Source organism: Babjeviella inositovora (genome assembly GCF_001661335.1).
Source record: "Babjeviella inositovora NRRL Y-12698 unplaced genomic scaffold BABINscaffold_10, whole genome shotgun sequence".
NCBI lineage: Eukaryota > Fungi > Ascomycota > Pichiomycetes > Serinales > Babjeviella > Babjeviella inositovora.
Window position 1 is genome coordinate 298,467 of NW_017566847.1, and position 26,690 is coordinate 325,156.

A 26,690-nucleotide genomic window follows, 5' to 3' on the forward strand; every position below is an offset into this window, starting at 1 on the left:
GTAAAACAGAGATTTAGCGGAGCCAAGGTAACTGAACCACCGGCAAACTCAATTTTGAAGGATCGACGTCGAATTTATAAATATGGGGCCTCCACGAATAGCCCCGGAACCCATCTGACTGTAGTTGAACCTTGCATGGTCTCCAAATAAACGGATTGTCTTTTAATTCGGTTACCTTTGCTTACTTGATCCCGGAAAATCCACATTAAAATATAAATGACGCTTCAAAGATTCATGCGTCACGATCCATCAATCGTGCATTCCGCCATGTAAAAACGCGTGGCTGTAGTTAGCTTTCAGTCTCTTACGTCTCACACTTTTCCTAAAGTCTTTATGCAGTAGCAGCAAAATGAGGCACTTATAGACTTTAAAGATCGACGACGTTTGAAGAGCACAATCTAGTACCCACGCTTTTCCATACCTCCCCTAAATCGTTCATAAACCGAGTAGTACTCAAACCGCTGCATCTTCCTAACCACTTTGACCCCTAGACAAATTCATGCAGAAGTAAACGCAAGCATGCTGGTAATATATCAAGTAATCACAGACCAATCAGGGTCTCTCTCAATACAAACATTCAGCAAGGGAGTACGGGGAGTAACTCTTACAAGCTAATCAAGGTGACTTGACCAAAATGACATAAGGATTGTGCGGCGAGGCTACATGATCTACTAGCGGGGTACGATACGCACGGAGGTTACTATACCACAGTGCTATATTTTCTTTTTGCCTATTTCAGGCCAAAATGCTGATGCACAGAAGCTAGGGTGATCGCCAATCGGGAGTATGCCTGCACCTATATTTTCTCTTTGCCACCACAGGAGCCAAGTATAAATAGACGCAGATAGACTAACAGGCCATATGCGTATACATAACTCGCCCAAGATCGTCCTCCTCGTATTATCACGTTAGTGCAAGCAAACGTATTGATTATCCGCCTGAAGATCTGTCAGCGCTACTCAAAAAGTGTACCAGACGCACTGTATGGTCGGACATTCTTCGCCCGTATTTGTACATACGCGGTAAACAACGATTCCGGGAATGATACGTCAATTCGCACAAGGGTTATGCGTAAAACATTGGGTAGCTCCATTTATTGGTAGATTTAGGAGTTTTGGTCTATCCAAAAAAAAGATTTATCGGAAAGAACACATCACGAGTGGGGCATCACCTGTAGCCCTGCCGGCAATTGCAGTTTCTGGCAAGAGTGCATGGGGTGTCGCATGTGCATGCTTCAGGCAAAGTCGATCATCAATTTTTACCTCCCCGCAGGCTACCTGTCTCTCATTATCGGTGAGAATTTGCAAACCTAGCCTAGTATCTGGGTTATGCTCTGAAGCCTTTAGGGGTGAGATGGATCTCAGGAATATATAAGTCTAAAACGAGTAGACAGAAACCAGTTTGAGCATATGATTGAGCAGATATGAGAAAGGTTTGGAATGGAGTCTGGCACCGGAGCCGATTGATTTTGTTAGATAGGGATCTACTCGACTTTCCCTTTACTGTATCAAGCTAAAATGCAGTCTCCAGTTGTATACGGCCAAGGATCCTGATCATTTCCCGCCTTTGCTTGCGTCTGCCACACGCATAAAGCAAGTCAATTGACAACGAAAGCCAACAGACACTTTATCCCGATTCTGACAGCTTCAGCTATGGACCTAGCTAAACTTTGCCAAATTTTAGTTTAAGGTCAGAGGATTTCTAGAGTCTTGACACACGTGCACACCGAAATACACCTAAAATCTTTATTCTCATACACCCCACGTTCTATGCACTTAATATTAACATTCCGAAATAAACTCTAGAACGGGGGTTTAGGTGGTCCTGCCAGGCCATGCTTTTCTCACATATATTTTATCTCCACAACTCCTGGCCTGGTCCTTCGTTACGGGGGGTGCCTGTTCTAGGAATAAACGTTTACATTAGTTGATTTAAAATATAGGATCTCCAAAGTATACCCAAAGGGATTGTGATTCGATTCGATGACCCATATATCTGCATTTACTTACCCTCGAAGTGTTACCATAACCAAAAATTTCGATATACGTGGCTATTAGTAAAGTCTTGGCTGGTCCTGAAACAGACTTAAATGCATCACTAGAGTAAACCGAGCACCAGCGAGTAAGTAATCTGTCTCGTGCATACCATTATAGAGAAACGTGCAAGTTTCCCACTTTTAAATGCACAATGGGCCATACTCGAGTCAAATACATAGCAATGGATATTTTATTTTACCCAGCAATGACACTATTCATTATTTCCACTGCTCAAGAGTGAAGAGTTGCTGGGACTGGACCGTGGCTAGGCCACCCCTAAATTCGACAGTGGTCCTTGGGTCCGAGACCTTTATTGTTTGCTATAAGGAAAAAAAAAAAGATAGCACAGTCAATATCCGATGCCTTTGAAGTAAAATCTGGGCTTTACTGAAATACATAGACTATTTCAGGGCTTGGCTGGTATATGCTCGGGCTTGTAATGCACTGGCATGTGATGCAGTATAGGAACACGCCGATTTACGTACATATAACATGCATGCAGCCGAAAATCGTAGAAGGAACGATCCAACTTTGATTGATCCCTGCGGATCAACACAGCGATAAGCTGAGAATCACCCATCTATCGGAATATGGGATTTTTGCGAATATATTTGACTGTTGTCCACGAGTTTCACCATTATCCTTGCATATTACGTTTTGATCTATGGTATCAAAGCAATCGTTTGCATTTGTCGACCCTACTCATACATTTGTTTTTGCACCGTAGACTTGGGGGCTCAAAAGTAACCGGAAGCGTTACCTACACCTTAAATCGGGCATTCCCCTTATCTCTCAGAGACTCTATAATCAAGTCTTATCGGCGAAAGAGATGAAATTAGGGGGTACAACATAATATCCAAAAGCAAGTATTGTGACGTAGACGCTATCTATTCTGATTACTATTAAGCACAATTGATTATCTGTTATATGAATGCAAATAGAGAACTGTGAACTCTGAGAGACAAAAAAAGCAATTAACCACATATGACTTGCGCAAAATCAACTCACATGATAGTATCCCCGGTTACTTTGATATGGTTTCGTCAGTATAGACTAAGGCAGCCATCATATGCACCTGCGAAGCCATTTGGATAAGCGCAGGTTTCAAGTACATGCCGTATCCTTGGTACAACCAGGTGAATACTTCATAGTGCTTTTAATAGTGGTTCGATCTCAGAAACTTCTACGTTGGTCCTACCCCAGTGTAGGTGCTGCATTCTTGCAAATCCCGATAGAAATCCTTTTTTACTTAACAGAAGAGGCGATAGACACCCAATCCCAGTCAATGGAACCAGTTCGAACCAGTTCTTTACGCTCTAGTTGGTCATCGAGGGGCTTGTAGGTACAACACACAACATACAGCTGGCATTCAAGGGTTTAGTACTCCTAACATCTTAGGACTGCCTTTCTCCATGAGACATTACCCCTTAGTGAGGGTTGATACGTAACATTTAGCCACTAATTGGACCAACACTGGCCACCCAAACGCAGCCTTGTAGATTTCAGGTGTGGCCAATCGAAGGAAGCTGCCATAGCTTTACATGCGGCACATCCTCCACGTAGTTTGTGCGAGTAAATCATCCAAAAATTGGACTAAACAAAATAGCCATACAAGCGCAAGGCAATGGGTACCAAACCGTGCTTGCACATTAGGCATCTGTAGCGCTAATCATGAATCTGGACGTACACCCCTAATTATTTTAGTGGGTTTCGGTTGCAGAGCCAACCAAAGATAATATGCAAGCAAGGAGAGGGTACCGCAAGTTATCTAACTTGCGTTGCAACCCTTTGTATCTTAGGAAAGATTATCAGGCGATGGATCGGCTACGATGAAACACATACATAGTATGAGGTACATGCGCATAAAGTTTACTCCACACTAGATATGCGAACATCCAAGCGAGGCTTATCCAATTTTAAATAAAGATCTAGTTATCTATTTCGTAAAACATCTCGGCCCAGGTCATTGATTCGCAGATCCAAGTATGAGCCAGATCCAGTACGCTTGCACTGCATGTTTTTCCAGATGTGATTAATTGATGTGAAGTTGTAATCTGTATTGGGGTGGGCTCCAGCAGACTTTATGCAATACTGCAGAGGATATAAATATACATAATTATCCCTCTTGGCAGTTATAACCGTACTTTTTTTTTTTGGAAAGCCATTGACACCATTTTGAATCTTTCAGCCAGACTTTAAGTTTCCACACCTTTCGATGCTCTATCTTACCGTGTCGTCCCATGGACTTCCTGCCGTCTCCATTTCACCCCTCCAGAAGTCATACGACATTCACAGCGTAGCCCAAGCGGTGCCAAACCTTGAATTCAGCCCGTTTAATAATTACAATTACAAAATAAATTCTCCGGTTGCTTTACTGGATGTTAGCACCTGTGAGCCCCTTTCGCCTCTTGCTGAGGTCCACCAACTTCCACGAGCCCCGTCCATGTCGGCAAAGCACCCTCTCCCATTCCAACGCTCAGTATCTATGGATGGCGCTGAGAGTTTGGGTTATTTTGACTTGGGTTCTGACTACCACAAGGGGCCAGAGACCCCTCTGAGTCAAACCCAAACCCCCTCAAGATTTCCGCGGAAATCAAACTCGATCCTGAACATATTGAGTTTTGGTTTGCCAACACACCGGGAGATCCAACTGTCGCTGCCACCCACAACTTCCCTGCCGCAAAACCCACACTTTACCCTTTCAAGACCATTAGAGAAAAGGTTGTCGGTACAAGAGAATCCCTCCCCTGCTAGAGCCTCCCTTTCCTTTCCTCGCATTGAAATTTCGTCACTCATGAGCGAAGCAGATGCCGCTTTAGTCTTAAAGGCGGGTAAACCCAGATATACGGTGTGTAGAAGCAAGTCTACGTCATGTATTCCTTCAAAACCAAGCCAGAGGATGAGAGTGAAGGTGGTAGAGCTGAAACCACAGGGGAGGCCTTACACCGACCGCCTATGTGCTCGTTTTGTGAAGCATGATGATATGGCCTCTTTATACTGCTTCTTATCTAGAAAAGCCCAGTTCTCATTTTCATACCAAGGGGCTACCCGGCAACCAAAACAGGTCATCAGTTATCAGTACAGACCCCATACCGAGATCTCCAAACAGGTGATCTTTGAGAAGAATATGGATGGAAGTCCCTCAGAAGACATCTATAACAAGCTCAAGTGCATCTTTGGTGTCGAAGATTTCACCTTTGTGCAAACAATCAGAGATGCTAGTGGTAAGTTGGTCATGCTCAAAGCAGTATCTCCCGAGGCGGCGCATGTCAATCTTCTTGCCGAGATTGATTCCAGAAATCCAAAGAGACGTAAGACCACCAGTGTTCTTCTGGATGGTAAATGTTCCGTTGAATGGGTGAAGCGGAACATCTGCTATCCAAGATACAAATCCAAGATGAAGATTCATTTGCTTCGTGGTTCGTTCACAGATGGGTCCAATCAGGTTTTATACTGTAGTGCTCCACAATTCAAGCTGGACTTGGAAAGGTTTGAGAGTCTCCAGAAACGAATCGGGGTCCAATCGGAGACAGATAGTAACCTCCACTTGTATCCCCAGCAAACATCGTTCAATCAAGACTGGAATGCATCTCCCGAAGACATTGGTGAGGTGGAAAACTTTCCGTTCATTGACGGGGCTGGCAAGTTTATGGAAGTGATAACGATCGATGAATAAGGCCTTTGGCTTTGGGTCTGTTTGGTTTAATCCACAGCTAAGCCCCTTTCTGGTACTCCTTCAAAGGGTGTGTAATGGAGAGTGTGAATTCGGACACCCTTCAGCATTAATTAGTAAATACACATAAAAAAATAACAGTGATTTCAGGGTATGTGTACCAACAATTGTTTAGACACTTTCTTTGGTGACTACACTATCGTTGGTGGATTCGTAGATACTGTTTAGGATGTTTGGGTTCGTTGTCGCGACATTGGATCTCTTGCTACACGTGTCCACAGCTTTTTGAGGGAACCAGCAGAGACGAAAAGAAAAAGGGGCTAATCCAAGTACGGTAATCAGACTATGGAGAGCCAGGTGTGGGCTAAGAACTCGACCAAGCTGCGGTGTAAAGTGTATTACTCTAAGATCCATTACTGAAGACTAAGGAACCGAAAAGGAGGTATCATACAAGTCACGGATATTGCCAACATAGACTGCCGTACCACAAACTTCTGAAACGACAATCATGCCTAAGATTACTGTTTGGTCATAGAAATCACGAACAACCTTGATGCTGCAAGGTGCTGTCTCGGATGTTCCAATTGTTCACCTAGGATATCTATGAAAGGGTTTCCATCAAAATGCTGTGAGTACATTATATCTGAGGCAGGGATGTGACCTTGGGAAATAACTCTTGAGAATATTATATCTTGATCCGCCATTTCGTTTTCTTTCACCACTCCATTCTCGTATAACAAACCAGCACCAAACCTTGATATCACACGCACTCAAAAACTTATAAACTCCCCTCAACAATCCTTTATCCAACATTAAACCTTACCGTTTCACTCTGAGGTAAGCCCTATAAAAACTATCAATACAGCTCGCTAAAAGCCTGGTTACCCTATGGCAACTCTACAGTTACACCAGACATGTATTAAATACGTCTATTAGAGGTATCCGATGGTAACAGCGGGTCAATCGAACGGCAGCTACAGTGGTCATACCTCCAACTTACTGCTCGTACCGCACGTACAACGCGTCGATGAAATGCGGGTGTTTGATACCTGGCTCTTTGGCAAGTTTAAAAGCCATGACGGCCTCATTCACAGACCAACCCAACTTTTCAATCAAATAACAACAGATAAGGAACCCTGTGCGGTTGAAGCCGTAGTGACAGTGCACAGCAAGCAAGGGGTGCTCAATGGCTCCAGATTCCGCACGATAATCACTGAAATTCTTGTCCGCCAAATTGATAAAGTTTCGTACGGTAACCGAATCAGGCGGAACCTTGGAGACGGTCGGCAACTTGTTGTACTTCACGCGGGTGAACGACTCGGGGTTATAGGAAGGCACGTCCTTGCTGATGTCCACAACGGCAATGATATCCGGATGGAGGGCCTCTAACTGAGCTGGGGAGTGCGTTTCGTCAGATTCTCTCAAGGTTTTCATTCCAAGGAGCGGCGCCCTGGAATTGGTTCTAGGATTCACAAGCACATTCGAAACCGCCTTCAACTTGGCCCATTTGATCTCATTTTTCAACCCCCATTTGTCGCCACTAATCTTGGCTTTGCATTGAAGCACCCACGCCGGACTGATATGACAGTCGCTAAGATTTGTCTCGATAAATTCCAACACCAATCCGCACACCCGTTCAGGCTTGTCGAGAAGAATCGAATGCCCACAATTGTTAATCTTCAATACTTTGGCCTTGAAGTTGAGAGCGTTAAGGGAGTCACAAATTGTCTGCGAAGCCTTGAACGGGGTAAGGCGATCGGCATCACCGCAAACAATCAAGATCCGGGGGAATGAGGGCGGAGAGAGCTCCTGACCGTAGTCAATGATCTTCGAGCAGGCTGTCACTAATTCGGACTTTTTCAACGGCAGAAAGCCACTTCCATACTTGAGAACAATGTCCAGATCTACATCCAAGTTCCACCGGAACTGACGCGACTTTTGGTAGATCGAAGCGCTTAGCGGGATCTGTCTCGCCACACTGACAGACTCCAACCCACCGATCCTATCCCAGACTCTAAACAAGTTGAAAAGCGAGGGAAAGTACTGGAAAAGAACTAATTTGTTGAAAAGGGGCCGCTTGGCAGGGGCAGACAAACCAGTCGTGTTGTCAACCACTCCGGGCGGTGACAACAAGATCACGGACTCCACCTTGTTCGGAGGCAATTTATTAACGAGCTTTACAGAGAGATGAGTTCCCATGGAGTGCCCAATCAAGATAACTTTCCGGTTCTCAGGAACATGTTTTCTCACCAAGCGGCTGAGAATCTCCACGATGTTATCTGTTTTGAAATCCTCGTACGTCATTTTTCCAACAGCCGCTCGGATTTCCTTAGCGGTTTCGCCAAACAGACCAATGGTATTATGAGGGGGTGTGACACGAGAAGTACCGAACCCAGGCAAGTCAAGGGATAGTATATCTGCGCATTGGGAGAGCAACGCAATTAAAGGCTCGAACTGCGAGACCTGCCCCCCCATCCCGTGCACCAACACCACCACAGGCAAACGGTCGAGCTCGTTTAGAAACGGAAAGGTGCTGGCCTCGGTATCCGTTTTCTTCTTCTTGTACATCCGCAACGGATGCGGGATCTGCAAGACGCTCAACGAGACATCGTTGATAGATAGGTTGGACCCTTCCAACGACAAGGATTCCACCAGGGAGTACTTGGCAGTTAGGGCGCAATCCGAGGGCTCGTTTTGGAGGATACTGGTTTCGATCTCGTTGTTGAAACGGTGCTGGCTTTTGGTGAATGACAGCAACATGACGCGGGAGAAGGTGGCAAATTTACTCCAAATTGACACATTGTTCTGTGCTTCCCGTTCTTGTAATGTAGCTAAAGTGGCTATGTATCCACCGGCGCTGTTGTAGTTGGACTGGTTTGTCGCCTGGAGGAGCTGTTCCTCTTCCTCTAGCTGCATGTCCATGGTGTAAGGATCGATAAACGGCGGGGAGAGAAATATAATGGTCTTGGAGGGGCAGAGCAAAAAGCAATGCACTGGTATGTTTTCAGTTGTAAATGTAATTAACCTTACTCGCAACGTATCAATAGATCCGCCGGTATGGACATGCAGCTAGGGGAAGAGGATATCGTTTACAGCCCCGCGACACCACACCCACCTGTGATGACGCAGAATAGTAATGGCATGCGTGCATTTACCACAAGGTGTGGTTTGATCACGTGAAATTCTCGAGCGTAGAACGCAGCCTCTCTCTGCCAAGTCTTTGGCCTCACGCAGGGTTTTCGAGATACTGGACATCGTGGACAAGCAATTGGTAGTCATATAAACTCAGACGAGGTCAACCGAATAATGTGTGTTGATAGAAAAAAGTAGAAACGGCCAAACCGGAAGCAGGAAACGCTCGAACAGGTCAACACCATGTTCCACAATCATGCATCATGCGTCCCACTAGAGAAAGGGTTAATGCAGTGTTGTTTTAGCAAAGGCAGTATTCGTGACGATACATCAATAATAACTTAATACAATTGACCCCATCAGATTCAATTTCTGGAGGTGACTTGCCTGGCGGTTTGAATCCAGAACAGCTTGGCAATACGCAATGTTAATTTTGACAGTATCTGAGAATTGGCCCAGAATATAACTAGAGTTCAAAGACTTGATAAAAGATGGGCTCGCATATGAGAGAAACACAGTTAAAGTAGAAAACTAAATATGGAGAAAAAGGCAGAATAAAAAGTCATACGCAATAAAAACCAGAAACAGACCGAAAAAAAAATACATTAAACATAAACATATAGCAGACGAGGAATATAAGAAATCAGTTACATGGAGAAAGTTTCGAGTCCCACACTTTGCAACATGAGGCCACGGATGTAGTTGTATACCCGAGCCCATAATTGTTGCAACTCAGGGGTAAACTTGGTCTCGCCAAAGAGATCCTTCAACGAGTCGATAATCAGGGCTCCCAAGATGTCGAATTTCTCTTCGTCCGCCCCGAACACACGACCATGAAGTCTTCCGATTTGACCCATGGCTTCCACAAAGCCATCGAGGTTCTCCAAACTTTCCATAAATTTAGTAAACACAGCTGTGATACCCTTAAACTCGTGCATTTCGATAACGCTGAGGTTTTGGTCTCGCTTCCAGGATGGAACTGGCGTCTGGGTTTGGAAGGCAACCGGAGGGAGAGCAGTGATCATGTCGGCTCTGTTGAACTTTTTCATGATCTTTTCAAAATAGACGTGTTCCCAAAACTCGGTTGCTGCAAAGCACTGTTTGAGAGACTTGAATTTGGTAAACTGGAGATCGAAACTTGTTTCGAGAAAGGAGTCGTCGAGGGCCTCATCAGACTCATCTTTGATACCAAAAATCAGCATTTTCATGGCATAGTCTTCCTGAGAGGTATGGATGTTTTTATTCCACGACCAGACAAGTGTCTCCTTGTCCTCCGTAGAAAAGAATTCAAAGACCATTAATTCACCGCCAAAGGCAGACTTTGACTTCAGGTGGGTTTTGGGTTTTTGCGGGGCAGGGGGTTGAGTCTGCGCGACCGTCGGTGGAGCGGCTACCGTTCTAATGGGGGTGCTGAACAGTCTTGTAGGGGAGCCATCCGACGAACTAGTTCCTCCAAAGATGTACGGAGAATATAGACCAGACAGGTAGGTAGTCGAAGTCTGCTGAGGGCAGTTTCGAGGGGTACTAGGCCTCAGGTAGGGCTTCTGTGCAGCCACCTTGATAGGCAGGGCCGGAATGTACGAGTTGCTCCGAGACAATGTGTTTCTCGTTCTAAAAATGGCGCTGGTGGCAGGGGACGATGGAAGGAACTTTCTGACCCGTTCGGCACTGAACGTGCGTCTGGGTGGAGTTTGGGGTGGGCCCATGAGGTCCTGGCCGGGAATGGGTGGCAACATGAAGGAGTTATGGCTTTTTGGTGCCGGAGAGGCTATTCCGCGGGGATTTGTGATTCTACGGGGAGAGGAGGCATACGAGGCAACCGGCGGCGGAGGCGGTGCCGAAGGGACGTAGTTGTAGTTGAAGCCTTCATCGTCAATCAACGTGGATGTAAGAGGCGAGGTAACTCTGGATGGAGGGGGGACGATGACGTTGTTGAATGGAACAAACGTGGGGCTTCCAGTTTCTTTGCGGATGTCAAAGAGGTTGATCATTTTCCTAGGATATAGCTGGAGGCTAATTTCCTGTCTGGGGTCAAGATCGTAGTCGCTCCTATTGTAAAACATCTTTCCTGTGGAAGAATACTCGGAAACGTACGAAAAAACATCGTTATCGTCATCGTTGTCGTCGTCTTCTTCAATCGGGGTATAATCCGTGAACGTGGTATCTATGGAGGCGTCCATGGAGTAGTGTGTAGGGGCATCCACAGAAGCGGGGCTATCCATACTGGTTTTTGCTTCGGCAAACAGAGTATCATGCTGGGTGTCTGTAGACCTTTCAGGAGTTGTAGTATTCTTGGGTCTGGATGAGAGGTCCTCGTTGTACACAAGGGTCTTTTGGGGCCCGGTGGAGATAAAAGGGGATTCTTGGAGCGATGCCTTGGACGTGAACATCTTCCGCAAGTTCCGTATGCTCACCGAAGACCTTAGCACCAGGCTTCGGCGTTTCAAAGAGGACAGAAAGGAATGTGGAGGGGGTGGGGCGTAATTCATCGTGATAAAGTGGGGTATAAAGTATTGATAATAGTAGGGGGTGATTGAAGGCTTTACGTATAGCTGAATTGCTGTCAAAGGATGGTACGGAGGTCCGAATAGATATATATATCTATCAGTTGCACTTTATTTTCTTGAATAAAATTCAGCTGCATGGGAGAAAAAGATGTAAGATTGTCGTACGTGCAGCGTAATGTACGGCCACAGAGCTGTGCATAGTACGTTAGACAAGCGAAAGAGAAAAGAAACGTGGCGAGGCAAAGGTGCAAAATTACTTGATTGAACTCACCACTACAGATCTAAGTGGTTTGATCGAAATGAAAACCATCTTTTAATTGAACACTCCCCGAGGTGTAGTTCGTGATACAAAGTGGCTTTCATGTTGGCCAGAAATCAAAGGGGTAAACTGTTGAGTGGACGAGGTTCTGGCTGTCGTTGTGGGATTTTAGTGGCCCACCCGGAGAATCAAGGTATAACAAACTTGTGATAGCGGTAATCACAATAGCTAACGCGGGCACCGGTTAAGCAGGCAAGGGTGGGGTGCGATACTCGTCTAGGAGAGTAATACAGAATGGCCAAGACCGCTCGATGCAGGCCGAAGGTAAAGACGTCTTTCATGGAAGACAATTCCACCATGCAAAAGGGGTAGGGAAGGGACTTATGGCGTATCATCGCAAACGTGAAATTTAGCGCTGGACCGATGCCTCCGTCTCTTAAAACGCTAAGTACAGTGAGCTCTTTTCTGGAACTCTCTGCCTGGAGTTAAAGTAGATACCCCCAAATTAAAAAAAAAAAAAACCAACCGTTCTTACACACCCCGAGTGGTAGGGGAAATTCGTTGTGAATCAGATCCAGCAGAGATAGATCAGTCGATAAAAAGCAAAGCACATGTCGAGGCTCCAGAACACCAACTCTCAAGCTTGGCGGCACCCGGAACTAAGGGGCTCGCTCAGATATTTCTTTATATGGCGCATGCTTTCCTTCGTTACAACGCACTAGTACCCTGGTATACTAGGTGCGTCTGCATGAAAACTGTTGACGATTTATTTCTGCATACAGCGTGATCTAGCTCTACATTCCTGTACGATCTTCGTGAATTTGAATTCGCAGGAGCGAGCAGCACAGTATACAGGAAGTGCTGGGAGCGAGTGGAATACTTCCCAATTGGGCCACAAAGAAGCAAAGCCTGTACTGTGGGTTGTCGCTTGAGTTAAACATCTTGTTGGCCAATGAGGCACCTTGGAACTGGCAGAGCTCTTACTCTATAGGCTCGGGAAAGCCGGCACCTTTTGGGATATGCCATTGTTATGGTCCACAGATCTGTAGCAGACACTTTACGTGGATTCTAGTGCTACCAAATCGGCAATTGATATTAAGACATGGATATCAAATACTGCAGTTTAAGCTATGCCTAGAACCCTAATTTTTCACACTTCTCCTTACCCTGTGTGCACATGTGTGGCCCTGAATTGGTCAGATGCAGCTGTTTGTGCAGATATTCTATTCTCAGGCACATGGGTTACAACCGTCTACAGCCCGCTGGTGAAACGATTAGTCTTAAAGATTGCGCATATCCTTAGGGAAACTGACTCGATACGCCCACTGGTGTACTTCTCAAACGTAAGGACATTTGTAAGCTGGTCGCTGGCTCCAGTGCTTTCTAGGCTTGTATGCAGACCATGCACGTGCAGCACGACCAACGTTGTCCGTACATGCGAAAGCCGTGGTTACCAGACTACCTTCAGGCCTTTGCCTGCCAGGCTACAAAAGCATTTCCTTTTGTGCGAAATTTGGTCTCATGATGAGCAAAACTACACGAAAATGAACGCACTTTGGGGTTTTATTGTGCTAGTTCACCAGACAACGAACGCGCATTTGACCGAGCGTATAGGGTGTGGCAATATAAAGTTCAGTAGATTGCGACTGGAAATTCGGATTTCGAACAAACCCAAAAATTTCAAACCTATTTTGGCACATTTCGTCTATCAGAGGCGATTTACAACCTCCTCGAATGGCTACGTATATTTTCCTTGCTCAGAGAACTGGCGTTTGTACTAATTTAACGCTAAAGAGGTCTTAGAATGCCGGGTTCTCTGGTGCCATCTACGCTGGTTAAATAGCCGCACTGGAAGATAAAGGCAGGTTGGGTGCCTACCACCTCTCCAGTTTGAGAGACGCAAAATTCGTCGATGAAGCGCATTATTGTATGGATCTGTTCCTGCTTATACACCCGCCGCCCCCCTTCCGCTGAGGGGCCCCATTTAGTTGTGGCGCGTGTCACCTACAATTAGGTAGATTCATCTGCACCCCTTGGGATATGTAACGTTTTGTCTACTCGGGAAAAAATTATTCGAGCGCGACCGTTTTTCCGCAAGCACTTTTTCCGTGAAAGCTAGCATCTGGATGAAATCCGGGGCCGTACCTATTCTTTTGCACACGACAGCCGGCGGTATACGCGGGAGAATCGAACGTAAATGAAGACGTAGTACACTTATCCGTTCGAATGACGCTTGAGGACGAGGTAGCTAAACGCCGTCACCTAAAGCTCAGTTTACACTGCCTACGCGTGCTCATGGATGTAATCCCCTGCTGTAAAGTATTGCTCTATCTAAAACTATGATTTAGTCGAGCATATTAAATCCACGAATTCCGTCTTCTAGAGCGCAATCTTGAAGTTGTAAATTCCAAATGCTCCAAGAGCGACATCAGCCGTACCCTCATATGCATCTCCGCAGTCATCAATGCATCGCAATTATCAGGTACTATCGAAACTCCGCTCCGAGATATATACAAGAAAAAAAACTGTCCTCACCAATCTCGCTTTCGCACAGCGCATAGACAGAGAGTTTTCAGGTCGACGACATGGCGGGTTTCACCGAAGCCTCGATGGAAGCAAATAGAAGCTTCTTCCACTAAGGCGCAGGTCACTAATTTAGCCCCATAAGGCTAAATTTAAATGGCCTGCAGCTTAACTTTTTATTGTTCTGTACGACGATCAGTATCTCTGTCCAAACGACGGACACACCCTGGCCCTTAAACATTCCCGAACGAGAGCTACAAAAAGATTTCGCAAGTTTCAAGGCTGTATGCATGGACTATGTGACTTTTTCACTTGAAAATGGTGGCAAATGACACACTCTCGTTGGACATCTTGAACACGGTGGTGGGGTACACTTCCTGTAGCTCGAAGCGAAGACCGCCCGGCAATCTCCGATTATTCTTAATTTTCAACAACACTACAAAGAGTGGGAAGTAGTTAAGCCAGTGAATAATACGGTCACAGCCCCAACGCACCCCCTGGATACCCTTCCGCATCAACGTGAAGGGTAAATAGAAGGCAAAGACCGTGGGCACCAAGTATACTAAAACCATAAAGAGTACGGTCCCAAGTAAGAGCTGGTCAAAGGAAAAGTCCACCTTATCGGTTCTGTTGTCCCTCAAGACGTTGATCCGCTTCCCGACAATCAACTTAAAGAGAGAGCGGAGGATACTGATCTGCCAGTGGTAGAGTCGTGCGGCCGAGAACTGGAAGCAAAAGGTGTGAAACGTAATCAACTGGACAAGGTCCATCACCATGCCAATCGCAAACGAAAGTCCGCCAAATGCAGTCACGTACGGTATGATCTTGATCCAGAGCTGGATGTATCTGAGCACCACTGCCTCCAAGAGAACGGTCCAGAAGCGGACGGTCCAGAGAAATAGCTCCCCAATGAAGGAAGTCAATTCGTCATTCAACTTAAACCCTGCAGGGTTATCCATCAACCAGTCGATAAGCTGTCCGAGACGGTCGATGAGAACTTCCTGGATCATACGCTTGGTAATGAACGTCTGGATTTCCGTTTCATAGTGCCTGAGCAAGTTGCTGACGCTCAAGCCGAGGAAAAGGTCGTTCAAGACGAGCCAGAGGGTGTTGTAGAAGGTGATGTAGTTGGAGTTCTGGAAGTCGAACTGGTCCAAGCGCTGCAAATCAATGGGCTGGGACGCGGTGCCGTGGATAGAGAGTTTGGTGTTGCGGTACTGTCGAGGAAGATTGTAGAGCTGGGTCAAGCGTACCGAGAGCTGTTTTAAGAAGAGCGATACGTCCACGAGAGCCACCTTTCCATCTGCTGGTTTGGTTGTATCCGCCACCTTTCGCGTTTGTGGAGCCTGCTGAATACCCATGGAGGAGACGGTGAACACCAGTTTCTTCTCCTGTTGGGTAAGTGAGGGGGCGTAGATCCGGTAGTTAAGCACAAAGATCGCGTAGCCGATGATATCCAAGACAACATGCAAAATCGGAGAAAGAAGGAATCCTCCCGCCAGTTTGAGCTGGAGGATTATGTAAGTGATGAATCCAAAGGCATGCTTCTGTAAGGACTGTAACGCTGGCATCGATGTTGGTGGAAACTGGAAAAGCCCGGTATTTTCGCATGCCACTATATAGAGATACTCGCGTAGCTGCACACAGTTGTTGATGTAGTGGATAATCTGGGGCAACAATGTTTCGTGGGACGAATGGTGTAGGTCGCAATGCAATTTCAATTTGTTGACGTACCATTCCTGGGGATCGGTCGCCTTCGATTTCAAGTAGATTGGCTCAATGGCAAAGTACTCCATACTGTTGGGATAAGGTGGTGTGAAGCAGATGAGGTTAAACGAGCTGGGCGCTTCGACGTCTGGGTACTTGTTTGCACTGATCCTCAACACCGGGAGGTCCCCAAGTACAACATTCACGGTGGCCACAACCTGCAACCCATGGTCCAAGGATACATGTTTGAGTCTCGCAACCGTTTCTGGGTCGTATTTGACGGTGGTGATCACCACATAGGTGTTTCCCTTTCGGAGACCGAGGGCAAGATGCTTGGAATCACGGTACCAGCTCTTGCGGTTTAGCAAGTCCTGGGGAAAGTACAAATGGTGGGACATGGAAGGAACTATAGGTAGGCCGGCCTGTCCCAACAGAGTATCTGACAGGGATGGACTGTAATGGGGACTGAATTGTCTATGGCCGCCCCTGTATTTGTGTAACGGCAGCCATTGGAGTCAAAGCAGTCTCTGATGTCGTGGTGCAGCCATGTGGTAGTGTGGGGCACAGCTCCGCTGGCAGTCGTCGGTCTTAAATTTACGCCTACGTCGGTGCACGCGTAAACCTCGGCGCTAACGGCTGCCGAACACAACGAACGCCCCTGCAAAGATAAAACATCTAACGACATATTAACCGAGAGCAGAGACCAGAACCAGCCAATTACTAATCTTTACGGTGACGAAACCTCAAACGCCTCACCCAAGCCCGATATTCAAGATCCTCCGGTTGCGAAAAGATAAAAAAAGCCATTTCCCTCGCATATCTAACCAGTCTGTCATAATATGGTTGAAAGAGGTCCTGACCAGTGGTTGGAGCAGATCAAAAAGTGCAAAGCGCTATCCGAGTCCGACATGAAGGAGTTGTGCGAGAAGGTAAAGGAGTTGTTGATGGAGGAGTCCAATATCCAGCCGGTGCAGTCACCCGTGACAGTGTGCGGGGACATTCACGGCCAGTTCCACGACCTTTTGGAATTGTTCAGGGTCAGCGGTGGGCTCCCTGACAGTATCAACTACATATTCCTCGGCGACTATGTCGACAGAGGCTACTTTTCGTTGGAGACATTCACACTCTTGATGGTGTTAAAGGTAAAGTACCCAAACCGCATCACCTTGGTCCGAGGCAACCATGAGTCCCGACAGATCACCCAAGTGTATGGCTTCTACGAGGAGTGCTTGACAAAGCATGGTTCCACCACCGTCTGGAAGTACTGCTGTCAGGTGTTTGACTTCCTCACCTTGGCGGCCATCATCGACGGTAAGATTCTCTGCGTGCACGGAGGCTTGTCTCCGGAAATCCGAATGTTGGACCAGATCCGTGTCTTGTCGCGCGCGCAGGAGGTGCCCCACGAGGGTGGCTTCTGCGACTTGGTGTGGTCCGACCCAGACAACGTGGACACGTGGGCCGTATCGCCGCGTGGGGCCGGGTGGCTCTTTGGCGCAAAGGTTTCACGCGAGTTCAACCACATCAACAACTTGCAGTTGATCGCGAGAGCGCACCAGTTGGTCATGGAAGGTTTCCGGTACCACTTCAAGGAAAAGGACGTGGTCACGGTATGGTCCGCGCCCAACTACTGCTATCGCTGCGGGAACGTCGCCAGTGTCATGAAGGTGGGCGAGGACTTGAAGCCCGACTTTAAGATCTTCACCGCCGTGCAAGATGATATCACCAGAAACCAAACCAAAACCCGAAGCGAATACTTCTTGTAAGTTTCTAGCCGCCTCTCTGGCGCGTCCACCTACCACTCGCTGCAGCCCCCTATCCGTCTAGAACCCTTCTCTAATGCCTTTCTTTTATTCTCTATGATGTTACGTTTTAAGCCGGTTGCTTATGAAAGCATGCATTGTGTATATTTAATTTAATGTTTACTTCCTAGAGAGCAATAGGGGGTATAGTATGAATTGGTACGTCCCACATCTGGCGATCGGCAGAGTGCTTTGCGTAGACTGTTATCGGACATTGTTGAACGAATGGGATCACGGGATGCTAGCGGTATTTTCGTGTTGATCCACTTTGTCTCCTACTCGATAAGATTTTTGCTATATCCGTAAAACTATACGGTTGCTTTCTGGTTTAATATAGTGTTTGTTTTCTTGCGTATACCGATTTTTAAATTTAGCTTTCTGCGTCTGCCAAATGGGAGGCTTTTTCTCTCACCCGCCCTTGATAACGCCTTTACCCAAAATCACACAGAGCAGTACGGGCTAAGATAGAGTGCTAACACGGCATCATAGATACGTGCCGTTATATCATACATATATATTCAAGAAAGATATTCAACCTGAAACCCCTAGGGGAATGCACGTGGTTCCATTGTTGAAGCTGATTACATGATTTTTCCCGATGCCAGGCATACACTCTAGGGCATCTGCACCCACCAGTACCCTATTTTGCCCCTCTGCCTCTTAAGCTGAGTTGTAAAGATGGCTTATGTACGCAGTAAGTGACTTGGGTTATCTACTTGACACCATAGTTGCGATATTCCTTATGAATACACTTTATTTTGTAAACTAGTAAAGAGCCACTCAAAGTAAATAAACCCTGCTAGGAAATGCCCAGAGGAAGGAGGCAGTGTTTCAGCGGCTAATGTACAGGTGATGAGCCACATGGCTTAAAGCCATTTATTCCACCAAACTTTAACTCCTAGGGGCTTGCTGTAAGGGTGTAACATTATATACCAGAATCTTACGCATCCACCACCGTCTTCTAAACCAAGGCGATATCTATCTTTTCTTGTCTCTGGCCTCATTGTGATTTGCACTTGCATTCTACTTTTTACTAATCCGCCTTTTGCTCTATTGATTCACTCTGTCGATTCATTCTGCCGATTCACTCTGTCGATTCATTCTGTCGATTCATTCTGTCGATTCATTCTGTCGATTCATCCTGTTGATTCATCCTGTTGATTCATTCTGTTGACTGATTCTATTAGTTTCTACGTCTGGCTGAACCACTTAGTATCCTCCCAATGAATTTTACAAACCCCTCTAAGAAGCCCAAAATCTGGGTCACCCAGGACGGTGTGGAACTTCCGGAGGTAGACCTCAACCTCTCTGACGAGTTTGTATTCAGTACTCCCAAGACCCATATGTCTCAGCTGTCCTCAAACAATGACGTAACTGACTACCAGTCGATTCATCTTTCTGTTGCCTCCAAATCAGACACATCCTTGCCAGCTACTCGCGCTAATCTTGATGCCTCCACGGGCATTCGCCCCCACTCACAGACGAGTATTCACAGCGACTCACTGAACAGTGTACATCTCACCACCCAACGGAATACCTCCCAGATGAGCAATCTCTCTAATTTACACTCCAACTCACGTGCCTCCGGTCTTGAGGATAACATGACCGCGGCTCTCAGCGGCGCCAACGCGCCAACGTCCTGGCTTCCCTTGCGGCGCGGCCTGACCACTTCCCAGACCAGTCCTGCGCCCTCCATCGTCAATGGAAAGACCCTCCGGGCGGCCCCTGACTTCTCCGAGGCATACTCCATGGACTTTGAGGAGTACGATAGCGACCCCGACGCCATCAAGCTCCACAACATCACCAGTGCCTCTCCCCGGCACCGCAGGGCGTTCCGTGACTCCTACGATGTTGAAGGGCTCGCACCTCCATCACCAACCAAGGTCAGTCTACAGACCCCCAAGACCAAACTTGCCGAGGCCTTTCAGAACTTCTCCGCTCGTGTAAGTGGCCGGGACGATGACGTACTCCTGGACCATTCTGACGACGGGTACTTCCACGACGCCACACAGAGTTTCGATGATATTCGGCCACAGGTGACCGCGGACGATGCGAGCTACTTGCCTGCCTCCTTGCGCACAGATGACTTTCGGTCCAAGACCAGTGTCTTTGCTCCCAGTATCATCACCGCTCCAGATAACACGTCCTACGCCGCTTCCTCGATATTCCCCGCGCCGCTGCGTCCCATGTCGGCCCCAAACGTACCCGCCAGCCGGTTGCGGTTGTTCGGCAAATCCTTGGGTATCTTTCCACCCGACAGTCCGCTCCGCTTGTGGTGTTCCGTGTTCTTAGGCCGGCGCTACGTCAAGCATATTCCCGTAATGTTGCTCCTCTTGATGACGGGGATGCTTTCGGTGCAGCAATGGAGCCCACTCACGCACCATTCGTACTACTTCGATGGGTATGGTTGGATCGATACGGTGATACTCATTCTCAACTGCTTGTTCATGGTGGAGATGGGGCTCAAGATCGTGACGTTTGGCTTGTGGGACGATCGCCAGATGTTTGCCGAATTGCACTTCTTGAGGACAAAGAGCAAGCTCCACAAATGTGTGGAAAAGATTCTCTCCGATATGAAGGTCACCGATGTGGTCAATAAGGGAAAACAGATGTTTGGAAGTCGCACCGGCCGCAGGATGAAGGCAGACAAGCGCGGAATGTTCCCGCAGCCGGATAATATCACGTATGAGCCTCGGGGGCAGAGTACCTACGATCCCTGCCCGGAAGCCAGCTACGGCAGCTCTACAAAAAGCCCTGGGTACTTCTACAACCAGTCCGAAATCAAAGGGTATGATTCCCCTAACGGAAATACCGAGGGAGGCTACCCCACAAACATCGAGGACTACGATGTTTCCGATGACCTGCCCCTGCATAACGCCTCCATCTTGCTCCCTACCTCCACGCAGCTCACGTCCTTCGCGCTCCGCAACGGGGACTTCCGCAAACTCATGCTCGAGCGGGCATTTCTCCGCAGCAACTGGAACATCCTTGACCTCTTCTCCACTCTGTGTTACATCGTCTCGCTTTTTCTCTCCATCGACCGCTACGATGTCAAACACAACATCTTTCTCTTCCGCGCATTAGCGTGTGTGCGTATCTTCCGTCTCACTGCGCTTACCCGCGGCACACACAGTATCCTCAAAGCGATTCGCAAGGCAGCGCCTCAGCTTGCAAATGTGGCGCTTTTTGTGTTGTGTTTCTGGATCTTCTTTTCGATTCTCGGCGTGCAGTCCTTCAAGTCATCTTTCGACCGCATGTGCACGTGGACAAACCCTTCGGACAGCACCGACACGTTCGTCAATACTGTTAATTTGCAGTTCTGCGGTAGCTGGCTCTCTGGTTCGGGGGAGATTATGGAGTATATTTACGAGGACGGAACGGTATCCGGGAGATACAAGGGCTTCCGGTGTCCTATCAACTCCAAGTGTATCAGCTACTCAAGCTCTCCCAACTCCTGGAACTACCTTAGCTTTGACAACATTATCGACTCGATGAAGATGGTTGCGGTGATCATGACGGCCAACACCTTCTCCAACATCATGTACTACACCATGGACCTGGACCTGATGCCCGCCGCGTTGTTCTTCATTGCGTGCATTTTCTTCCTCACGGTGTGGTTACTCAACGTGTTCGCAGCCGTCGTTGTCAAGTCGTTCATTTTGACACTCGAAGAGAAGCAAAAGCGCAAAAAGCTCCTGAGAATTGCGATGCCCGACATGGCACGTTTCATGTTCGCGGATAACCTCGCGCGCTGCGGCCGTCCCATCGCCGTCCGTCTTTACCGTGTGTTTGAGCGCTTCTGTGTTCTGATTATTAGTTCCGGGTTGGTGGTGCAATGTCTCCGCTCCAGTGGGCTGGATCCCGCTACGTTGAATACGTTGATCGTGTATGAGTCTGTGGTGACGCTCATCCTCCTCGTAGAGATTGTGTTACGCTTTTTTGCACACTTTCCACTGTGGCGCCATTTCTTTCGCGCGCGCCAAAACATTGTGGACTTGGTCCTTGCTGTCGTTACAAGTATCATCATCATCCCACCGTTACGTGTGCGTATGCACCATGCGTACTACTGGCTCACCATTTTCCAGATTGTCCGTCTGTACCGTGTGGCAATCAGTCTCCCGTACACACGCAAGTTATGGACCAAGGTCTTGGGGAACATCCTGACTGTGTTTGACCTTGCGCTCTTTTATCTCATTCTCACGTTCTTGTATAGTATCATCGTGGCGCGCTTCTTTGAGGGCTTTGTCACGGCTGAGGAAAACGAAGCCATTCTCGAGGAAAACTTGTTCTCATTGTCCAGTTTGCCGAATACAATTTTGGCGATGTTTGTGATCACGTCGACCGAGAACTGGACGCAGATCCTCTACGAAATGGACCAGCAAAGTAATAACATGAGCTCACGCATCTTCGGCGATATCCTTCTTATCGGGTGGTTTTTCGCGTCTTACGTTGTGATCTTCAACATCTTCGTTGCAATCATTGCCCAGAACTTTGACATCAGTGAAGAAGACAAGCGCCGGTACCAGTTGAAAAAGTTTGTCGATGAGTCGGCGCAGGAGCTTGAACAACTTTCGCGGAAGAACAAGGTCGGCAACTTGGACCGCTTGAAGACGACGTTGTTCAAGCCTAAGCCGAATCAGGTTAACCACGGCGGATTCATGCAGTTGTTGAGAAATGGGCAGCTTATGGATACCTTCTTGGAGAAAGGGAACTTCCGTGCGATTGACGAGGATGTGTACGACCATAAGAAGGTGAGGGCGGGTACGTCTAACAACAACCATTGGATGAGCGAGGCGCAGAGCAGCGATGGCGCAGCCGCCGTAGATGCAACTGAGCATGCAGCTGCCAGCTCGGCCACCCGCTCAAGCTCTTTCTGGGCCGCCTTTTCTCCGGTACATCTCCGTGCGCGTTTGCGCGGCTTGCGCAACTACCACCACAGCCCCAAACCGACCTCCCTCGACGCCGAGATCTCCATCGACCCCCGCATGCTTGCGCGTAAAATTATCCAGCAACAAGAGGCCATCGCCGCCGAGACCCAACGCATGCTCCGTGACAAACCAAACTACAACCGTGTTTTGGGATATTTCCAGCCGGGCCACCCGTTGCGTCGGTTTTGTCAAAGTATCATGCCGCTGTCGTTCGGCGAACGTATCCGAGGCGTGTATCCCGCGACGCTCACGCGTGACGTGGTCAACGTGCTATTTTTTTGTATGACGGTCTCGATGGTCATCATCGCATGCTACGTGACTCCACTCTACCGCAAGGAACACAACTTGGACACCGGTGCATGGAACTGGACGGTCTACACGGACTTTATATTTGTGGTTACCTTTACGCTCGAGTTTCTCGTGAAGGTGCTCGCGGACGGGCTCTACTTTACGCCCAACGGATACTTTCGCTCCCTGTGGAACTCCATTGACTGTGTCGTGTTGGTTACCATGTGGATCAACGTCATTTCGTTTCTTCGTTACGATGACCAGTTGTCCAGAACCATCAGAGGTTTTAAAGCCCTCCGGGCGTTGCGCTTGTTGACCATCAGTAAACGTGCCCAGGCATACTTCCACAATACGATGATTGCCGGGTTCCGCAATATTGTTGGTGCTGCGATCGTTTCCCTACACTTGATCGTCCCCTACGCCGTGTGGGGCGTTAACATCTTCAACGGGCGTCTCGGACTGTGTGTCGACGGGTCATCCGACCGGGCCAGCTGTGTTAACGAGTATACGAATAATGTTGGGAAGTGGAACGTATTAAGCCCAAACGTCTACCAAGAACCCCGCTTGAACTTGAACAACTTCCCCAGGGGGCTCATGTCGCTATATGAGATTCTTTCGTTGGAGGGCTGGCTCGAGCTCTTGCAGAGTGTGACGTTTACTACAGGCATCGGGACAGTGCCTTCGCCGTTCGCAAGCCCGTTCAATGCAGTTTTTGTCGTGGCCTACATCTTCACCGGCATGATTTTCATCCTCACCTTGTTTTTATCGGTCATCATCAGCAAGTATGCGGAAGTAACGGGTGTTGCGTACTACACCACAGAGCAAATTACGTGGTACGATATTGCCAAGTTCTTGAAGAATGTACGCCCGTCGAAGCGCCCCGACCGCAATAGCATGGGGCGCGTGCGTCGTGTGTGCTACGACCTTGTTCTCGAGCACAACGTGATCTGGGACCGGGTGGTCGACTGTGTGTTGTTTATCCACTTAATCATGTTGATGGTTGAGAAGTACCCGTCACCGTACAACTACGATTTTGTGCGAATGGTGCTCTACACGATCACCACCTCGGTGATGTTGCAGCACTATGTGATGTACGCGCATGCAGTAGGCTTACGTGTGTTTTTGCGCGACAAGTGGAACTTGTTCTCATCCTTCGTTCTCATTGGTGCGTTGTGCATGTCGAGCCTTTCGTTCTACGTGGTGGACGAGGGCCGAGCCACCATCTATGGCAACTTTAACAAGCTCTTTTTGATGGCGATTCTTTTGTTTGCTATCCCCAGAAGCAACCGTCTTTCACAGCTTCTCAAGTTCGCGTCGTCCAGTTTGCCGTCGCTCGGTGCGGTCGTATTCACATGGCTCGTCACGTTCCTTGTGTTTGCCATTGCCATGAACCAGATCTTTGGTTTGACCAAAATCGGGCCAAACGGCACTGGAAACATCAACTTCCGGACTGTGACCAAGTCTATTATTGTGCTTTTCCGTATGAGTTTCGGCGAGGGTTGGAACGACATTATGGATGACTTTGCGGTCACGAGTCCTGACTGCTACTCCGGAGTCGGAGTTAACAATACTGATTGCGGTAACTGGGGCTACGCTTACGTTTTGTTCACGTTGTGGAATATCATCTCCATGTACATCTTTGTCAATATGTTTATTTCCATCGTGCTTGACAACTTCAGTTATGTGTACCACAGTGATTCAAAGACGGATCTCATTTCCAGAGTCGAAGTCCGCAAGTTCAAGCGGTGTTGGCAGCGGTTCGATCCGCGCGGCACCGGCTTCATCGAGCCGTACGACTTGCACGATATGTTGCACGAGCTCGGGGGTGTCATCAAGTTCAAGATCTACGAGGGGCAGTACACGGTGCCGAATCTCACCCAGCAGTGGTTCACGCGTAAGTCGAGTAACCCGTACGACGTGGAGCTCCGCCCCGAGGCGATGCAAACGTCCTTGGGGCGCATTGACGTCGCGAAGGTGCGCTTCCGGCGCCGCGTCTACGAACGCTTCTTGGCAGAAGTCTACACCGTTGCAGACGAGAAGCACGGTGGGCAAATTAACTTCACGGACTTACTTCTCCAGCTCACGCTCTACACGCACTTCGAGGAGGGTGAGTGCCTAAACCTCCCGGATTTTTTGGAAAGAAACAGGACCATGACCGTTGTGGAGGAGAAGCTACGCACTAAGAAACTCGCCGAAACCATGGCCACGGTCATCTGTCGCTGGAAGTACTTGCAGAGAAAGTCCGCATACGATATCAGGGCCACGAACGACAATATCTCCGAGATCCAAAAGCGGTTGTCGGCCTACAGCGAGGGTTTGGCCTGGTCTAGTGAGGGCCTTGCTGATGGCATGGGTGATCAAAATCCGGCTGAATTCTCGCACCAGCGTACGCTGTCAAGGAATGACGCTAATGTGTTTGACCTCCCGAGCATGCTCATCAGCGAGTACAACGAGTCGAGTGTAAACCAACAGACAGGTGCGTTTGGCCAATCCGGTGACAACCGGCCGCAGAGTCCAAAGCCCCGTCCCAGACCGCTAAGCTTGAGTCCGAAGCCCGGCTCGCCAGTTCTGATATCGGGTAAGAATCCATTCCAGAGCGTTATGGATGGCTCTCCGACATACACCGGCCCTATGCGTGCGCCATTTGATAACCCCGCGAACGAGACCAATCGCCACACGTTGGAGCACTACATGGAGACCGATGAAAATCCGTTTGTGCGTGACGACGAGCGTGTCATGAACATGTTGACCGACCTTGGTGGTGCCATCGAACACTCGCCGTGGGGTGCGGCCTTGAAGAGAGTAGAAGACGAGGATGAGGTTAAGCTTTAAGGCGAGAATAAAGATGTTGCTAATAGAGGCACCGGAATGGCCTAGATTTATATAGGGGCGTGGTTAGAGTGACGTCTATTTGATATACATGGCATGTATGGAAACAATGGTGTATCGTAATGTACTATTGTTTGTGGTTAAAGTGTAGCCTGTGTAAAGCGTCAGGGGGGTAACTCTAAGATCTGTCAATTCAAGATCTCTTGAATTGACATACTGGGTTATATGCTGTTTAGTAACGAGATATGAGCTGCCGCGTAATGGTTGGATTAGAAGGTAATTGCAATCTCATAGCTGTTTGAGAGATACGGAGGTATCCTCTTGAACTTCTGATAACCATTTACCAGCGCCTTCTCTCGAATTCTGCAGAAAAAGTAAAGCCGTCAGATAAACTTCCTGGTGACACACCGTTGCATGTACGAGTCAAAATGACAACTAACATAGCAAGCAGCCAAGTATCTATTATGCACAAAGCACCGCCCAACAGCCAAATTATATGCATCTCTGATTAATGCGGCAATCAGCCTCACAGGATAGTTAAGCGCGGTGTTAAATCTTGGTGTAAATCACACGGAAGAACCGCCGCACCTGCAGGCCTCTTCCAATTACCGCGAGCGAAAACCAAATATGAGTCAGATGTGAAAATTTTCATCGGAACCATGTTTAACAAGAAGGAAGTTTACCGCCAATTGCCTCATTCGGACATTGCTAAGAAAACAGCGCGGCTAGCAGATAGAACCCAAAAGATTGTAAAAAGGGCTACAAGGATTAAATAGCGATATGGTTAGTATCAAATATAAGCTGTTTCAAGTGAGAATTTAAATACCAAGATTAAATATCTCTATTACCGACATTTACCGTGTAGACCCCCGCTTAATCTCCAGAGGGGGAAGAAGGAACATTTGTGTGAAAAATCCAGAGTCTATTTTTATATGCAGGTCTCACCGACGCTTATCGACAGCCCATACCAAGCGGGCTCGGTCCACTAAACCCAGCCCCCTACCGAAAA

At 47.9% G+C, this 26,690-nt stretch overlaps 8 protein-coding genes across 8 annotated transcripts; 4 read left to right on the plus strand and 4 right to left on the minus strand.

The window, feature by feature from the left end:
• The first annotated feature begins 4,102 nt into the window (after nt 1-4,102).
• On the plus strand, nt 4,103-5,871 carry BABINDRAFT_162695 (uncharacterized protein). The gene has a single exon (XM_019129486.1). It carries the CDS (start codon nt 4,252-4,254, stop codon nt 5,710-5,712), a length of 1,461 nt encoding a protein of 486 aa, XP_018983813.1. The 5' UTR covers nt 4,103-4,251; the 3' UTR covers nt 5,713-5,871.
• A 354-nt stretch (nt 5,872-6,225) lies between these two features.
• Nucleotides 6,226-6,613, minus strand: BABINDRAFT_85231 (uncharacterized protein). Its single transcript, XM_019132814.1, has one exon. The coding sequence runs from the start codon at nt 6,520-6,522 to the stop codon at nt 6,328-6,330; it is 195 nt and encodes a 64-aa protein (XP_018983814.1). The 5' UTR covers nt 6,523-6,613; the 3' UTR covers nt 6,226-6,327.
• On the minus strand, nt 6,251-8,763 carry BABINDRAFT_162696 (triacylglycerol lipase). Its single transcript, XM_019129487.1, has one exon. It carries the CDS (start codon nt 8,629-8,631, stop codon nt 6,706-6,708), a length of 1,926 nt encoding a protein of 641 aa, XP_018983815.1. The 5' UTR covers nt 8,632-8,763; the 3' UTR covers nt 6,251-6,705.
• Nucleotides 8,764-9,337: 574 nt separating this feature from the next.
• On the minus strand, nt 9,338-11,391 carry BABINDRAFT_162697 (globin). The gene has a single exon (XM_019129488.1). The coding sequence runs from the start codon at nt 11,328-11,330 to the stop codon at nt 9,489-9,491; it is 1,842 nt and encodes a 613-aa protein (XP_018983816.1). The 5' UTR covers nt 11,331-11,391; the 3' UTR covers nt 9,338-9,488.
• A 1,723-nt stretch (nt 11,392-13,114) lies between these two features.
• On the plus strand, nt 13,115-13,566 carry BABINDRAFT_85258 (uncharacterized protein). Its single transcript, XM_019132815.1, has one exon. It carries the CDS (start codon nt 13,152-13,154, stop codon nt 13,386-13,388), a length of 237 nt encoding a protein of 78 aa, XP_018983817.1. The 5' UTR covers nt 13,115-13,151; the 3' UTR covers nt 13,389-13,566.
• An 872-nt stretch (nt 13,567-14,438) lies between these two features.
• GPI1 (phosphatidylinositol N-acetylglucosaminyltransferase) lies at nt 14,439-15,491 on the minus strand (the record flags this gene model as incomplete). The annotated part of the gene is made up of 1 exon (XM_019131922.1): nt 14,439-15,491. One exon carries the CDS (start codon nt 15,489-15,491, stop codon nt 14,439-14,441), a length of 1,053 nt encoding a protein of 350 aa, XP_018983818.1.
• A 1,142-nt stretch (nt 15,492-16,633) lies between these two features.
• SIT4 (type 2A-related serine/threonine-protein phosphatase) lies at nt 16,634-17,945 on the plus strand. The gene has a single exon (XM_019129489.1). It carries the CDS (start codon nt 16,677-16,679, stop codon nt 17,598-17,600), a length of 924 nt encoding a protein of 307 aa, XP_018983819.1. The 5' UTR covers nt 16,634-16,676; the 3' UTR covers nt 17,601-17,945.
• Nucleotides 17,946-18,594: 649 nt separating this feature from the next.
• CCH1 (Cch1p) lies at nt 18,595-25,804 on the plus strand. The gene has a single exon (XM_019129490.1). The coding sequence runs from the start codon at nt 18,860-18,862 to the stop codon at nt 25,682-25,684; it is 6,825 nt and encodes a 2,274-aa protein (XP_018983820.1). The 5' UTR covers nt 18,595-18,859; the 3' UTR covers nt 25,685-25,804.
• The last annotated feature ends 886 nt before the right edge of the window (nt 25,805-26,690 follow it).

Bases quoted from the DNA above. Each gene is read 5' to 3' on its own strand.
- BABINDRAFT_162695 (XM_019129486.1), top strand. From the start codon at position 4,252: ATGCTCTATCTTACCGTGTCGTCCCATGGACTTCCTGCCGTCTCCATT.
- CCH1 (XM_019129490.1), top strand. From the start codon at position 18,860: ATGAATTTTACAAACCCCTCTAAGAAGCCCAAAATCTGGGTCACCCAG.
- BABINDRAFT_162696 (XM_019129487.1), bottom strand. From the start codon at position 8,631: ATGGACATGCAGCTAGAGGAAGAGGAACAGCTCCTCCAGGCGACAAAC.
- BABINDRAFT_162697 (XM_019129488.1), bottom strand. From the start codon at position 11,330: ATGAATTACGCCCCACCCCCTCCACATTCCTTTCTGTCCTCTTTGAAA.
- SIT4 (XM_019129489.1), top strand. From the start codon at position 16,677: ATGGTTGAAAGAGGTCCTGACCAGTGGTTGGAGCAGATCAAAAAGTGC.
- BABINDRAFT_85258 (XM_019132815.1), top strand. From the start codon at position 13,152: ATGAACGCACTTTGGGGTTTTATTGTGCTAGTTCACCAGACAACGAAC.
- BABINDRAFT_85231 (XM_019132814.1), bottom strand. From the start codon at position 6,522: ATGTTGGATAAAGGATTGTTGAGGGGAGTTTATAAGTTTTTGAGTGCG.